Genomic DNA, 14,636 nt, shown 5'->3' on the forward strand with positions numbered 1-14,636 from the left:
TTATGTTCAGAAATGAATAACTTGACACTTTTTTGTATGTGTTTATATCTGATTTTCTGTTTCCAAAGTAAAATAATGCTATCTCAACAGTGAAGCATTATAAAATGTTACTAAGTATTAGTAACTGACGAAGGGATCCCCCAGTAGGTCTAGTACCGACCTAGCACCATACGTAGTCATTACAATATTACTGACTATATCCCCTGTGCTGTATTTTACATCCCCGTGACTTGGTTTTATAACGGGAAATTTGTACCTATGCATTATTGGAGCATTTGTTTTTCCTTCTACCCATGTCACTTACCTTTTGGGCGATTGGACATGCTTTTGTGTATTCACTGGGCCTAACCTGAGCAAGCAGAAGACCTGTGTTCTGGTATCTAGGAGAAACAACACACACAGGTGATTATAGACTCACAAGGGAGGTAGGCATGGCTCTGCCTTTCTGCAGAGCAGATGAAAATCCCAGGTACCAGATGAGATCGACCCTCCTCCCCTGAGGAATTAATTCTAGAGGCCTGTGGGGGTGGGGGGTGGAGCTTGCTCGCTGCTTCTGCTCAGGCAGTGGTGCACTGTGGTCAGTCAGACCTGAAGACACTCCCACCTCATGGTGTTCCATAGGGTGGACATAATGGGAAATAGAAGTGGGCGTCTATCAGCATTTCAACCCCCCTGTTTCACTACCACCCTCTGTCCCTGGAGGGTGGAGCTCTGCTGCTGACATCTCTTCCTGCTTCCTAATGGCATTATGGGGCCATCGCCACTGCAGCAGTTCCTTCTCTAGCCTCTGTGGATGTTTCCTTCCTATTGACAACACCTTTGGAACAATAAAGAGTAAGTGACGAAATTAGTTTTCTGAACCACATTACGCGGCATAATATGATCTGACTGCAACTGAAAGGGAGGTCCCGCCTTTTGAGCTCGTGAAGTGAACGTAAATTATTATGTGCTCAGGCAAAACAGGAGGACTCAAAAATCACAGAGGAAGACATGTTGAAAACTTCATTCACATCCCTTCCCTGCTAAGGTTTTCACTTTTGGACAAAACTGGGGAAATAACAAACACAAACTAACCACAAACGAATGTCATTTTTCTCCCAACATTCATTATATTTTATAATATTTAGTAATCGTATATTAGATATAAAATGTAATAAATAAGTGAGGACACAAAATAGCATCCCTTTGTATTTTTAAATCATGGTACCATATTTCATCAATTCTAAGATACATTTCTTTTTTTTTTCTCATTTAACAACTTTGAAATCAGGAAGCATCTTATAACTATGCCAATTACGACCTTTGTTCTATTTGCTGGAAACTTTGATTTGATAAATTCAGTAATACAATATGATTTGTAAAGGACATTAAGGTAAATATTGCCTCTTCATTTTTCTATACAGTTTTTCTGCCCCCCACCCCCAATACAGCAGATGAAACAATTTTACTTCACTGTTGTCTTTAAAACCACAGACACCATGTTCTTCATGTAAAAAATCAGTGCAGATAATATACTTTCTAGAAAATGATTATGTAGAGCCTCTCAAAGAAAAATGCATCCCATTATATGGTTTCAGTGAAGTTGCTTGGAAAAAACTCACATCTGGACTGATTCCAAAAACATACCATTCCACCACTGCATCTTTTGGTTCAAAGTATAGCTTATTGTCATCGGTACACGTTCTTCCATTCTTACATATTTGACAATACACATATAGACTGATTTATTACTTAATGCTCCATTGCTTCAGCAGCCTTTTCTGCAGGTTGAGCAGGTTGTGCTTTTCTCTGTGGCCTTTCTTCAAGACCTTCCAGGAAGGGAGACACATATCATCATCATCATCAGATATTGTAAACTCCAAGTCTTTACTAACACTTGCAATGGAAACTTTCTTTGCAGTTAGGTCCTATTCTGCTGGAAGTGTCTCTTGTAAGGCAGGCAGACCATGCTTAACCAGTTCATTCAAATTGTGCTCCATAAACTCAGAAATATGTCTGTCCAAGTAAGTACGAGCAGACTAAGGACAGGCTCCAATGGACATAGCTCTGCAGTCAAAATAGTTAGCAGATGGACATGTTCGGAAAATAGGAGAGCCATATCACCATCACCAGCAATAAGCACCCCAGCACCATATGGTCTCCGGCCATATCTTTGTGTTGGTATCTGGGTCTTGCTTCCAATTAGAGATATGAGACGAGACACAGGAAGAAGTCTGTCAAATACAAATCTGGAATCCAAATACTCCTGGCGCATAAAATTACATAACAGTCCAGCATTAGCAGTAAATTTACTACTGAGATACCAACATGGAGAATTTTTTTCCGATGAGCTGCAAGTTCTGACTGTGCTCTTTTCAAAGCCACCAATACCGCATGGGTTTTTGATTTCAGACCAACTGTGGCTGAACCTTGTTTGACAGCTTCCATTGCATATTCAATTTGATGAATCCTGCCCTAAGGGTCTCTAAACAGTGACATTATTGTCATGCTGGTTGCGAAACATGATTTGGTCACTGGTCTGGCTGCAGCCTCCTGCAAAGCTGAGGATCAAGGCTCTTTACAGTTTTTCTTAGAGGTGGATTTCCCCCAATCTCCCAGGGCTGATTTCAAAGCTTTTGGTATTTTATCTCAAGTCTCAGACTGACACTAAAGTATCCTTGACAATTTGATGTGTATTCTACAGCGACAGAATTCTTTGTAAACATCCACAAAACCAAAATACCCAAGAGAACCCATAACTTTAGAAGAATCAAGAGAAACATTGGTGGGTGAGAGGGAAAGGGATGAATTGAGCCTCTCTTGACTATTATGTCTAAAGTAGAATTTTCTCCCCTCTCTACCACTTCATTCTGTTTTATTTTCTTAACAGCACTTAGAACTATTTGGCATTATCTTGTTTATTTATTTGAGTACTTTCTGGTTTTAGGCTACCACTCAAGATATATCCCATGACAGCACTACTTAGTCCGTCTCGTTCACCACGTATTTTGAACACCTAGAAAGTGCTTGGCATAGAGTGGGGGTACTCAAATTCACTTGGCATAGCAGCAGACTAAAGAAAAATGGACTTTTTCCTAGAAAGACAATGCTATTTTTCCAGAAAATGTATCGTCAGGATATAATGACAACCATATAAATGCCATAAGACACAATCTAGGTTGGTGGTCTTCCTCCAGTAACTAAGTGCTTAGGTGCTGTTTATTCCAACACTCAATTTTTATTTGATTCTACTCATAGTTAAACACTTTCTGGGATATTAGAGTTCTGGTTTTTGCTTAAGTATGTAAAGACTATGGGATGGGAATGAATGGTAAAACGTGCTTGAAATTTACTGAATTAAGAAATAGCCCATTTTTTTACAGTTTCTTTTTTCTTTTTTTCCTCCTTTAAGGAGGCTCATGATTAACTTTATTTGGACGCTTTTGGGATAATATTTTTCTTACATTGGAATCATTTGGCTTTGGAAACATTCTTTTAGAATAAACATCCAGTTCTTATGCATTTCAAAATTATTATCAGGATACTGTATGTATTAAGATTTTCTGGTGTGCTAAAATCTTTCTTAAGGGATCTCTTTGATTAAAGCATGATACTAAGTGATGATAATGCCTGGTGTACTGATCTCGGACCAGGCTCCAAGGTTCTCATCATCAGTCTGCCATTAACCAGCCCCGTGAGGTTGGAGAAGATGTTTAACTTCTGTGGGCTTGATCCCTTCATGTGTCAGATGACCTTCTCAGACCACGATTTTTCACAAGACCTTTTTAACATTATAGAAATCTTTGAATATAAACTTTAAGTTCAAATTTACTTTTCCCAATTCTATCCTTTGTCAAGAGAACATATTTGAGCTCTGAAACTAGTCTTGATTTTTCTAGACAAGTTTAATGGAGTCCTAACTCTGGGAAAATTTTCCTGAAAAGTCAGATTAACATTCTATAACCATCGTAACATTTCTCTTTTTTCCCCTTTATCTATCATTTCTATTTTTAAAAATTTTCAATTACAGTTGACATTCAATATTATTCTATATTAGCTTCAGGTGTATAGTATAGTGGTTAGACATTTATATAATTTACGAAGTGATACTATCTATTAGTCTAGTACCTACCTGGCACTATATATAAAACAACAAAGAACAAGTGTTGGTGAGGATGCAGAGAAAAGGGAACACTTGTGCACTGTTGGTAGGATTGCAAATTGGTGCAGCCACTATGGAAAACAGTATGGAGGTTCCTCACGTGGCCATTCTCACAGGTATGGGGTAATAGCTCACTGTGGTTTGAATCTGCATTTCTCTGATGATTAGTGTTGTTTTCAGATCTATTGGCCTCTTTGGAGAAATGTCTGTTCAGGTCCTCTGCCCATTTTTTAATCAAATTTGTTGTGTTTTTGGTGTTAAGTTGGATGAGTTCCTTATAAATTTTGGATATTAACCCCTTAGTGGATGTATTATTAGTGAATATCTTCTCCCATTCAGTGGGTTATCTTTTCATTTTCTTGATGTTTCTTTTGCTGTGCAAAAACTTTTTAGATTGATGCAGTCACAATTGTTTATTTTTCTTGTGTTTCCCTTGCCCAAGGATATATATCAGGAAAAATAGTACAAAGAGCAGTGTCAGAGAATTTACTGCCTGTGTTTTCTTCCAGGAGTTTTATGGTTTCAGGTCTTACATTTAAGTCTAATCCACATTGAGTTTATTTTTGTATATGGTGTAACAAGTTGTCTAGTTTCATTTTTTTTTGCATATATCTGTCCAGTTTTCCCAGCACCATTTATTGAAGAGACTGTCTTTACCTCATTTTATATTCTTGCCTTCTTTGTCATAAATTTGCCATAAAGGCATGGGTTTATTTCTGAGCTCTCTATTTGTTCCCTTGATCTATGTGTCTGTTTTTATGCCAGTGTCATGCTGTTTTGATTGCTATAGCCTTTTAGTATAGTTGATATAAGGTAGCTTGATACCTCTAACATTGTTCTTCTTAGTCAAGATTTCTGTGGCTATTCGGGATCTTTTGTGGTTCCATATAAATTTTAGTATTATGTGTTCTAGTTTTGTGAAAAATGCTATTGGTATTTTATAGGGATTGCATTGAATCTGCAGATTGCTTTGGATAATGTTTATGTTAATTTTAGCAATGTTAATTCTTCCTGTCCATGAGCATGGTATATGCTTCCAATTATTTGTATTTTCTTCAGATTCTTTCTTCAATGTCTTATAATTTTCTGAGTACAGGTCTTTTACATCCTTGGTTAAATTTATTCCTAGGTATTTTATTTATTTTTTTGATGCAATTGTAAATGGGATTGTTTTCTTAATTTCTGTTTCTGATAATTCGTTATTGGTGTATAAATATGCAATCAATTTCTGAGTATTAATTTTTTTATCCTGCTACTTTACTGAATTCATTTATCAGTTCTTATAGATTTTTTTAGTGGAAATTTTAGGGCTCTTTCTTACAGTATCATGTCATATACACATTTTTTTTGCATTTCCAATTGGATGAGTGAGAACCTTCGGATAAGTCATGTTTCCATTTAATCACAAGGAGTATTCTAAATTTTTACACAGAATATTAATTTCACATCTATCCAGACATTTTAAGGAATTTGAAATCTGGATATTTAAAAGGATATGAGGCCACTTAAGTAAAAGAATACCTACAGAATTAATAGCCTGAATAGCATATTTAACATGAGTAGTTTCTTTTAAAAATCATACTTACTGCAGCTGGAAGTAATCATCCACTGCCTCATAATTTACATTCTGAGAAAATGTTATTATCTGAAAAAGAAGATAAAAAAGTTTTAAAATCTTTCTTTAGGTAAAAAAAAATCATATATTTAACATTTTCCAATTTTTCTTTTCTATCTCAGAAACTCCAATTATGTACATATTGCATGTACTTTGTCACTTTTTTCTTTTAATTTTATATTATCATAGTCCTTTTATTTGTATTGTTTTTCTCTCCCTCCTCATTTGATTTTTGTTATTGCAATATTCTCATTTTTATTTTTCATTTATATCCTGAGCACATCAAACTTTACACTTTCTCCTGTTTTCTAATAACCTTGTCTCTGGACATTTTTATTTCTTCTTTGAGGGTTTTAAATGATTACAGATAACATATTGTCTGTAATTTTTGAGACTGAGGAATCATTTGCCTGAACCTTTCCTCTGTTGTTTTTGGTGATTTTTTTAAAATGTCCATTTGCTTTTTGCATATGTTCTTGCTATTTTATTCCATCTGGGGCATATTTGTAACTACAATCCCCATCTCCTTAAATCACTTTATGGTAGTTCTTTGTTTTATATACAGAGGGTGCCAAAAAAATGTATACACATTTTAAGAAAGGAAAAAACTGTATTAAAATTGCACTGATGGAACCGCTTTGGGCATCTCTTGTAATTGCAGAAGTCAATTGTGAATTGTATTCATCTTTTGTTATCAGTACATATTGAGTATAACAATTTTAATACAGTTTTTTTCCCCTTTTTAAAAATGTGTATACATTTTTTTGGCACTCTCTGTACATACTTATATATGTTAATATTAGTCTCTTTCCTTGAACATGGAACTAGATTTATTGTTAATGTAATGACCTTGGCAACCTTCAACTTTATTACAAAAGATTGTATATTTTGTGTTATATCACTTAGCATCCAGCTTATGTGTAAATAAACTTTGTCTCTGAAATAAGATTTTTTGCTAAGATTTTTCTTTTCTTTTTTTTTTTTTTTTTTTGGGTTTTCTCCTGTCTTTATTCTGGGGAGGAGGAGTCCTCCTCGTCCTCTTCCTCGTCTTCGTCGTTGAACGAACAGGGGGTCTCGCCTCGGGACTCGGAGCAGTGAGAGGCCGCACTGCTGGACTGGTGACTGTTTGGGGCAAGGAACTGCCCAGTTGCTAAGGCCACTTCAGCATCCAGGCCTAACCCCTGGTTTACACTAGCAAACAATTAAAAACACACAGGCTCATTAAGTGGCATATGTTTTAAGCTTTGTAAAACAGGAGTAAAAACATGGGAAAGGAGGTGCCACCGGCGAGCTCTGCCAAAGTCTGCTCAGGACCTGTGCCCGCAATGACATGCTGGCTCTTCCCTCCAGGGAGGGCCAGGGCTCCGTGGCTTGCCTTTCTAACCCTGAAAAAATACGTACCTTGATTGGGACAAGGTGGCACCAGTGGTCAGGTCTAAATTTGAAACTGATTGGGTAGAGTTCAAAAGTAGTCCCTGATTTAACCAAGAAGGTCCTGTGGAGATATCTGTGATATAACCTTCTAAAGCCTTTGGCACCAGTGATTTAGCAAGTTTCAGGTCCTCCAGGGAGCATTTGCCGGACTCCAGGCCAAAGGACATTCCCATCCGCTTCAGTACTTCTATGTCATCATGGATCTCAAAGGTGTTGTCAAAATTAAAAAGATACTCAAACTTGTCACTGGAGATGCTGCAGTCTATGACTGTTTTCCTGCTTGTATTGATGATTATAAATGGCAGCTGAATCGTGGAGTTCAGAGCTGGAGGGCCCTGGTTCTGCTGCTCATTTTGCCGATTTCTCTGGACCAGGTTTTTGAAAGCGATTTGCTGCAGGAGAAGTTCTTGCAGCTGGGCCCGCTTCTGCTTTATCGGTTCTATCCGCCTCTGCTTCTCTATCTCCAGGTTTTGACATTCCTGAGCAGAATTGGTAGGCAGGCCAATCCACTTGATTTCTTTTTTTTCCTTTGAAATTATATTCATTGCCATTAGCACATTTAAAGCATCATAAACTCTTCTCCTAATGTTCTTCTGGTCATAAGCCTGCGAATCAGCTGCCAAATGGTTATTTGTATTGGTGAACTCTGATACCAGCTCATCAGCTACTTCATTATATGATGTTGTACCTTTCCGCTGAACTTTCTCACACACTTTCATTGAAAAATGTCTCAAGCCTTTTCCATTTTTATCTCCTTTTTTGCTTCTTTTACTTTCTGAAAAATCAGTGTCTATAAATTCTCTAGCCCGTTTTCTATCACCTGGGACCCAGCCAGTAGCTTCTGCTATGTGTGTCTGAGTAACCATTGCTGGTGCAGGGGTATATGGACTCCCAATCAGAACACTTCCTGAACTGGTTAGTCTCTGTGGTGTGCTTATAATCATTTGGGGTCCAACATTCACATTTATTGGTTCTAAGGTTTTTGGTAAAATCTTTGTTGGTGAGTTGGTGCTGGAAACTGGAAATGCAACAAATGAAATGTTACCTGGTCTAAAGAAGCATGCCTCTCACTCTTGCTAAGATTTTTCAAAGGCACAAAATCTTTGTTCTCATCACAACATATTAGCCAGAACAAAATTGATCTCTCTCTAAATATATATACATATAATTTTATATATTTCAAGATAAATATATATGTATAAATATTAAATCAATTCAAAATAAGATTAGTTACTTGAATGGAAGACCTTAAACTGAACCTGGAGGTCCAACGAGTCCGGGGCTCATGCTGCCTGCATCACTCAGCCAATAGCCTGACACAGGAGTTGGGTCATAGAATAAACATTTATTATCAGAGCATCGGTGGTCTGAGAAGGCAGCGGGTTAACACCTCCAAAAACTGCCTTCACATTCTCAGACCAGCCTGGGATATTTAAGGGACAATAGGGGCATTCCTCCAGAGGCCATTTGATGGTTCCAGGGGTCTGCATGGAGCCTCCCCTCTGGCAATGTGGCTCTCCATGTGGTCATCAACCCAGGAGCAGTGATGACAGTAACCTGGAAAGAATGCTAGGCCATAAAGATTGTGATCAGTAAGCATGGGGTATTGTGATCTGGCAGCAAGCATAAGTTTCAGGGTAATTATCTAAAGTAGGTGATATTCCAAATTCAGGAACTGGGACAGGGGATATTCCAAGTTCAAACCACAGAGAGGGGGTTGATCAACTGTTAAGCTCTAGGACAGGGAGAGGCAAGGCCAGGGACATTGCAAGGCCTCTGTTGTAGGGGTCCCAACAGGGAACCTGTTCCAAAATCATTAAAAACTTCTAAAAGTAAACATAGGTGGCAAGCTTTTTGACATTGGTCTTGGCAATGATTTTTTGGATTTAACACCTAAAGCAAAGGCAACAAAAGCAAAACAATTACATCAAACTAGAAAGCTTGTGCACAGCAAAGAAAACGTCAACAAAATGAAAAGGTAACCTAATGAATTGGAGAATACAGTTGCAAATCATAAATCTGATAAAGGGTTACTATCCATAATTTCTGAGGAACTCAAACAAGTCAACAGCAAAAAAAGAAACAATTCAATTAAAAAAAAACAGGGAGAGGATGTGAAGAGACATTTTTACAAAAAAGATACAGATGGCCACCAGGTGCATGAAAAGGTGCTCAACATCACTAATCATCAGAGAAATGCAAAGCAAAACCATCATGGGATATCACCTCACATCTGTTAGAATGGCTATTATCAAGAAGACAGGAGATAACAAGTATTGGCAAGGAGGTGGAGAAAAGGGAACCCTTGTGCACAGTTGGTGGGAATGGAAATTGGTGCAGCCTCTATGGAAAACATTATGGAGGTTCCTCAAAAATTAAAATCATATGATACAGCAAATCCACTTCTGGGTATTTATCTGAAGGAAACAAAAAGACTATTTCAAAAAGATATACTTATCCCGACGTTCATTGCAATTTTATTTACAGTAGCTAAGACATGGCTGCAATCCAAGTGTCGTTCGATTTTTGATGAATAAATGGATAAAAAAATGTGATATACACACAATGGATTATTATTTTTCAGCTACAAAAAGAAGGAACTCCTGCCATTTGCAACAACATAGATTGAATTTGAGGGCATTATTATTTTATTTATATGTGAAATCTAAGAAACAAACAAACAAAAAACCTAAAAAACCAAAAACACCCCAAAATAGCCCTATGAACTGAACTCATAAATGCAGAGAACAGATTGGTCATTGTCAGAGGTGTGTGTGTGTGTGTGTGTGTGTGTGTGTGTGTGCAAAATGGGTGAAGGCAGTCAAAAGGTACAGACTTTCAGTTATAAAATAAATAAATCATGGGGATATAATGTACATCATGATGACGATAGTTAATAATACTGTATTGTATATTTGAAAGTTGCTGAGAGTAGATCTTAAAAGTTCTCATCACAAGAAAAAAATTTGTAACTGTGGGTTGATGGATGTTAACTAGACTTGTTTTGGTGATCTTTTCACAATATGTACAAATATTAAATCATTATGTTATATACCTGAAACTAGTATAATATGATATGTCAATTATATCTCAATTTAGAAAAGAAGTTAGCTCAATTAAGATATTAAAAAATAATTTTAAAAATTTCAAAACAACTTTTGGTTTAAATATCACTGAGAAAGTAGCTAGTAGCATTAAGAACTTTTCAAAATTAAAGTTATCCACTTTGGTATATGAGTATTATATTCAATTTTTTAGAAAAATGAATGATTAGCTGTAATGCTTAGTGCCATGCTAGCTAATAATTAGCCTGAGAAGTTATAGTGATACAAGTATGATATAAGCAAAGTTATATTATATACAAGGTTATTATATCATACTACTCTTAATATTCATCAAATCTAAGATGCCATAGGATGTAAGACTCATACATATTTCAGAGATGTTAAGTGTAAAAAAATAAAAGAGCCTAGAATTCAAATATGGTGGTAGTAACATATACACATAGTGCTTACTAAGTCCTATATATACATATTAATTTATTTAATCCTCAAAATAATTATTCTTATCATTACTTAGATGAGAGAACTAAGGCACAGATTCAAAAACTTCTCAATGTCATCAGTTAGTGATAGAGCCAGTATTTTATTAAAACACAAATTTTTCATTGTCCTTGGTCATTTGCATATTTTGGTTGGTAACATAATTTGATGGGCTGACTTTCAAATTGGCAAACATACATTATACATCCAATTCTTAAAAAGGAATCCTATAAGAGTGTATGAATATACAGATCGGGGATAATCAAAGAAAATTTCCTTGGGCTGAGGAAAAGTGTAAATCTTTTGTTTTTGTTCTGAAAGGAGGGGGTATTTTAGCTTCAGAAAAGTTAATTACATATACTCCTTGTTTCTTGAAACACAATCCTGTCTCATTTTATTTATTGTAATTTTCCCCTGTATCTTCTTCTCCCATACCCTTCCCCCATAATAGGCACCCGTAACATATATCAAACAAGTATTATTCATTTTACAAGGCTACAAAGATACCCAATAACATATATCAAACAAGCATGATATACCTCAGCCTCTTAATCACTGAACACTATTTTTCACCCAACACTGTTTTAAGATCTATCCATGTCACTGTATGCAAATCTATATCAGCTTTATTTGTTTCCATATCTGTTAATGCCGAATTGCGTTATTATTGTAGTTGTGGAATTAAATGCTATGGACTAATGAAATATGAGTGTATGCCTGTAAAAAGGGAGTATTGTTTCCCTGAAAACTAAGTTGCTTTGGAAAATTTTGATAAAGCAACCCACTAAAGAAATTGCTGAATTAGGTATGAGACAGATCACAGTAAAAGACTGAAAAAAATTATAAAAATCTAGAACTTTGGTTGTTTTAAGTGTCTTTAAGTTTTTTCCCCTCTATTTTAAAGAGACTGAAATGGGAACTCAGGCATGATAATATCATGAATAAGGTTATACAAGAAAGGAGATGAGGAACTCCCTAAGTGGACTTATTTAAAAACAAGCAAACAAAAGTCTGTGGTCCTGTATTAAAAGACTGACTAATGAATATATATTCATTTATTTAAGTTAAAGTAAATGTTTCACATATATCAGTTTCAGTTTTTATGATTCTCAGCTTCAACAGACTTTAAAATTACCTGAAGACTTTCATGCCTTTGTATCAGTTAAGAGGCCCACTATTACATAAGCTTAAGGAAGCGGGCCTAGAAGAGGAAGTGTTTGATAAGGCAAGGGTTTCAAGGTCTGGGTGGTTGTAACTAAATGCTATTCTTGCTGAAGGATAAAATGTAGCATAGCATTCTGCAGCTGTAGCTGTAAACAGGATGAACTTGCCAGGAAACAACCAGATAAGTGTAGCCAATTGCAAAGAACAAATCAACATATAAGTAACCAAATAATGTATGTAAGCAATAGCTAAGTCTCCTTTTAGGGAGACAGAGCATTGGATGTGAATCCTCTGTCTCCTTTACTTGCTACAAGTAAATAAAACTACCTAATGACGACCATGACTTGTTCTTGAATAGAATACCCCAAGCGGTGAACCCCTTGAACCCCTTGAGTTCGGTAAAAGAAGTGGGGAATACAATACACAATATTTGGGAAGACATTTTAGTAACACATAAAATGCTTATGCTATAACAGTAATTGGAAAAGTAGCACACAAAACAATATACCCAGCACACGTAACACCTATTGTGATAGAATTTTTGCAACGATGGCTGCAATTATCCCTCCCATTCCTATATGCATGTCCTTTTACAGTATACATTGGCTGTTCTTCCATTAAGAGACAAAGTCTATTTCCCCATCCTGTTAATTTGGGATGGTCTTGTGAATTGCACTGATGACTAGAATGAGGTCAAATCTAGGTCCCAAGAGGCCTTGTGATTTCTGCTCTCACCATCTTGGAACGTTGCCCTGAGACTGCTGTGAAAAGAAGTCATGTCTAGTCTGGAGGATAGAAACCACATGGAACAGAGACAAGTGCTTCAGCTGAAACCCCTTATACTAACAAGCCAGTGCTTGCAGCAACCACTTGACATGTGAATGAGGCCATCTTAGGTCATACTGTGCCAGACAAGCCACCAGATGACCACAGCCTCATGAATGAACCCAGATGAAACCCACTGAAATGCCCAGATACCCACAACCCCAATTGTTGACTCACAGACTTGGTTATTGTTTGAGACAATTAGGTTTTGGGGTGGTTTTATACTACAATAGATAGTAGATAGGACTCTACAGAAAAGCCAGGCATTGGGGAAAAAAAAAAGGAAGCAAACAGTAGAATTAACAGTCAGAATTTTGCAGAAATGTATTTTAGGTGCAAAGAGTTCTTGGATATTGAGAGTGAAAATTGTGGCTCAGGAATTAATAATGGCTTGTCCTATTGTTATTTATTAAAAGCATGTATATTTCTCAACGTTTTCCAGGCCTAGAAGGGAAATCTGTTTTTAAAAACGTTAATACTTTTACATTTATTAAAATCAAAATAATAAATTTTAAAATATTAACTTACCATGGTTTTAGTGCAGTATCCTAAGGCAATTTCATAGTGAATATGATGTTTCTCTTCTAATATTTTTGGGCCATATGATTCCACAATCATATACAGACCGATGTTTTCTGGATAGACTATTTGAACCCAAACTGACAGGTTCTGTCCCTTGTCCAAAAGGTAATAAATATGAGAAGTATTATGATAAAATGCCATGAAGGGACATTTTTCTTTTGTTTTGAAAGCTACACTTTGTGCTTCCAGTTTTAAGGGATATTCCTGTGGATGTATTGTGCCATTGTCAAAAACATGTAAGAGAGAGATTTCAGCAGATGTATGCAAGAAAATTGATGATTTTGTTGCATTATTTGTCCATAGATGTAGCTTTGTTGCATCTCTAACATTAATCTTGAAATAAAACATTATATTATTCTCCATTTTTACCAAAATATTTCCATAATAATCTGGAAAAAAAGGACACAAGTGTGTTATTCTAAGTAACCATAAATCCATGCTGCTTTATTTAAGTGCACTTTTAACCAAAATAATTTCTTTTATAATGACGGAGTATTTATGTACTTTGAGAAAACTAGAGTGCAGAGGCACAAACCTACAACTTTACACAATGCTGGATAACTTCTGCTTCCGAGTAGAGCAGTTTTTCCCCCCTGGATACCTTTCTCCTGGCATTCACTGTATCACTTTTATGTATCACATCATTTACAGAGAAAAAAGAGTGAGTGTGTTAAATAATAATGAGCATGACAGGAATGGCATTATTAGGAAGTGTTGTGTTACTGAGGCAGGATAAGTAGTCTAGGAAATGGATCTCCGCCTCCAGATACAACATGAGGCAACTCCCTAGTTACATTGTCATAAGAAACTGTATCCAGCACCTGTGGCTAGAGAAACACAAGAACAAGTTTAATCTGGCAGGAGCAGTATCCATGACTGGGACTGACATTTAGCTAATTATAAGGTCATTCATATTGCAGTTACTGCGACTCCCATCATGCACCTGATGCCATGACAGTTCCTGAGATCAAAAGAGGAGGAAACTGAGGGTACCACCTACTGGGAGGAGACAGATGAGCCACATCAATGTCACATCCCCAAGTCCTGAGCCTGGAGGTATAAAAAGCCCTGATCAGGGCTTCCTCAGGATGACTCCGTCTTTGAGTTCACCTGCATTTCCATCTCAAGTGTATACTTTCACTTTAATACACTCCCTGCATTATCCTACATCTTGAATTCTTGAATTCTTTTTTGAGCGGAGATAAGAACCTGGTCACTGCTGTTCCGGGTTGAGTCCTCTCTTGGACATCCCTGTGAGCCTCTGGCAACATCTCAGACTAAATTACATCCCCCCAAAATGCATATGTTGAAGCCCTAACTCCCATTGTGACTG

The 14,636-nt window shown here is 36.6% G+C and overlaps 2 protein-coding genes and 1 pseudogene across 2 annotated transcripts in view; all 3 read right to left on the bottom strand.

Annotated features, from left to right (window-relative positions):
* The window catches only part of CATSPERE (catsper channel auxiliary subunit epsilon), an 81,460-nt gene that overhangs the window by 27,531 nt on the left and 39,293 nt on the right, over positions 1–14,636 (bottom strand). Inside the window, exons 11-13 of the mRNA XM_033099352.1 lie at positions 13,250–13,692; positions 5,728–5,786; positions 305–380 (exon numbers count right to left, since the gene is read on the bottom strand). Coding sequence (XP_032955243.1) covers positions 305–380; positions 5,728–5,786; positions 13,250–13,692 — 578 coding nt within the window. The remainder of the gene's footprint in view (positions 1–304; positions 381–5,727; positions 5,787–13,249; positions 13,693–14,636) is intronic.
* On the bottom strand, positions 1,732–2,503 carry LOC117018414 (proteasome subunit alpha type-1-like; annotated as a pseudogene).
* On the bottom strand, positions 6,751–8,256 carry LOC117018413 (transcription factor Dp-2-like). The gene is made up of 2 exons (XM_033099353.1): positions 7,158–8,256; positions 6,751–6,947 (listed from the first exon to the last, which is right to left on the bottom strand). The coding sequence occupies exons 1-2, from the start codon at positions 8,132–8,134 to the stop codon at positions 6,764–6,766; spliced, it is 1,161 nt and encodes a 386-aa protein (XP_032955244.1). The 5' UTR covers positions 8,135–8,256; the 3' UTR covers positions 6,751–6,763.

The sequence above is a fragment of the Rhinolophus ferrumequinum genome, chromosome 27 (assembly GCF_004115265.2).
Source record: "Rhinolophus ferrumequinum isolate MPI-CBG mRhiFer1 chromosome 27, mRhiFer1_v1.p, whole genome shotgun sequence".
Lineage (NCBI taxonomy): Eukaryota > Metazoa > Chordata > Mammalia > Chiroptera > Rhinolophidae > Rhinolophus > Rhinolophus ferrumequinum.

Excerpts from the sequence above, each read along its gene's own strand:
- LOC117018413 (XM_033099353.1), bottom strand. The coding sequence starts at position 8,134 with ATGATTATAAGCACACCACAGAGACTAACCAGTTCAGGAAGTGTTCTG. Across the intron at positions 6,948-7,157 it reads GCCACCTTGTCCCAATCAAG|TGTAAACCAGGGGTTAGGCC; the intron begins GTACGTATTTTT and ends ATTGTTTGCTAG.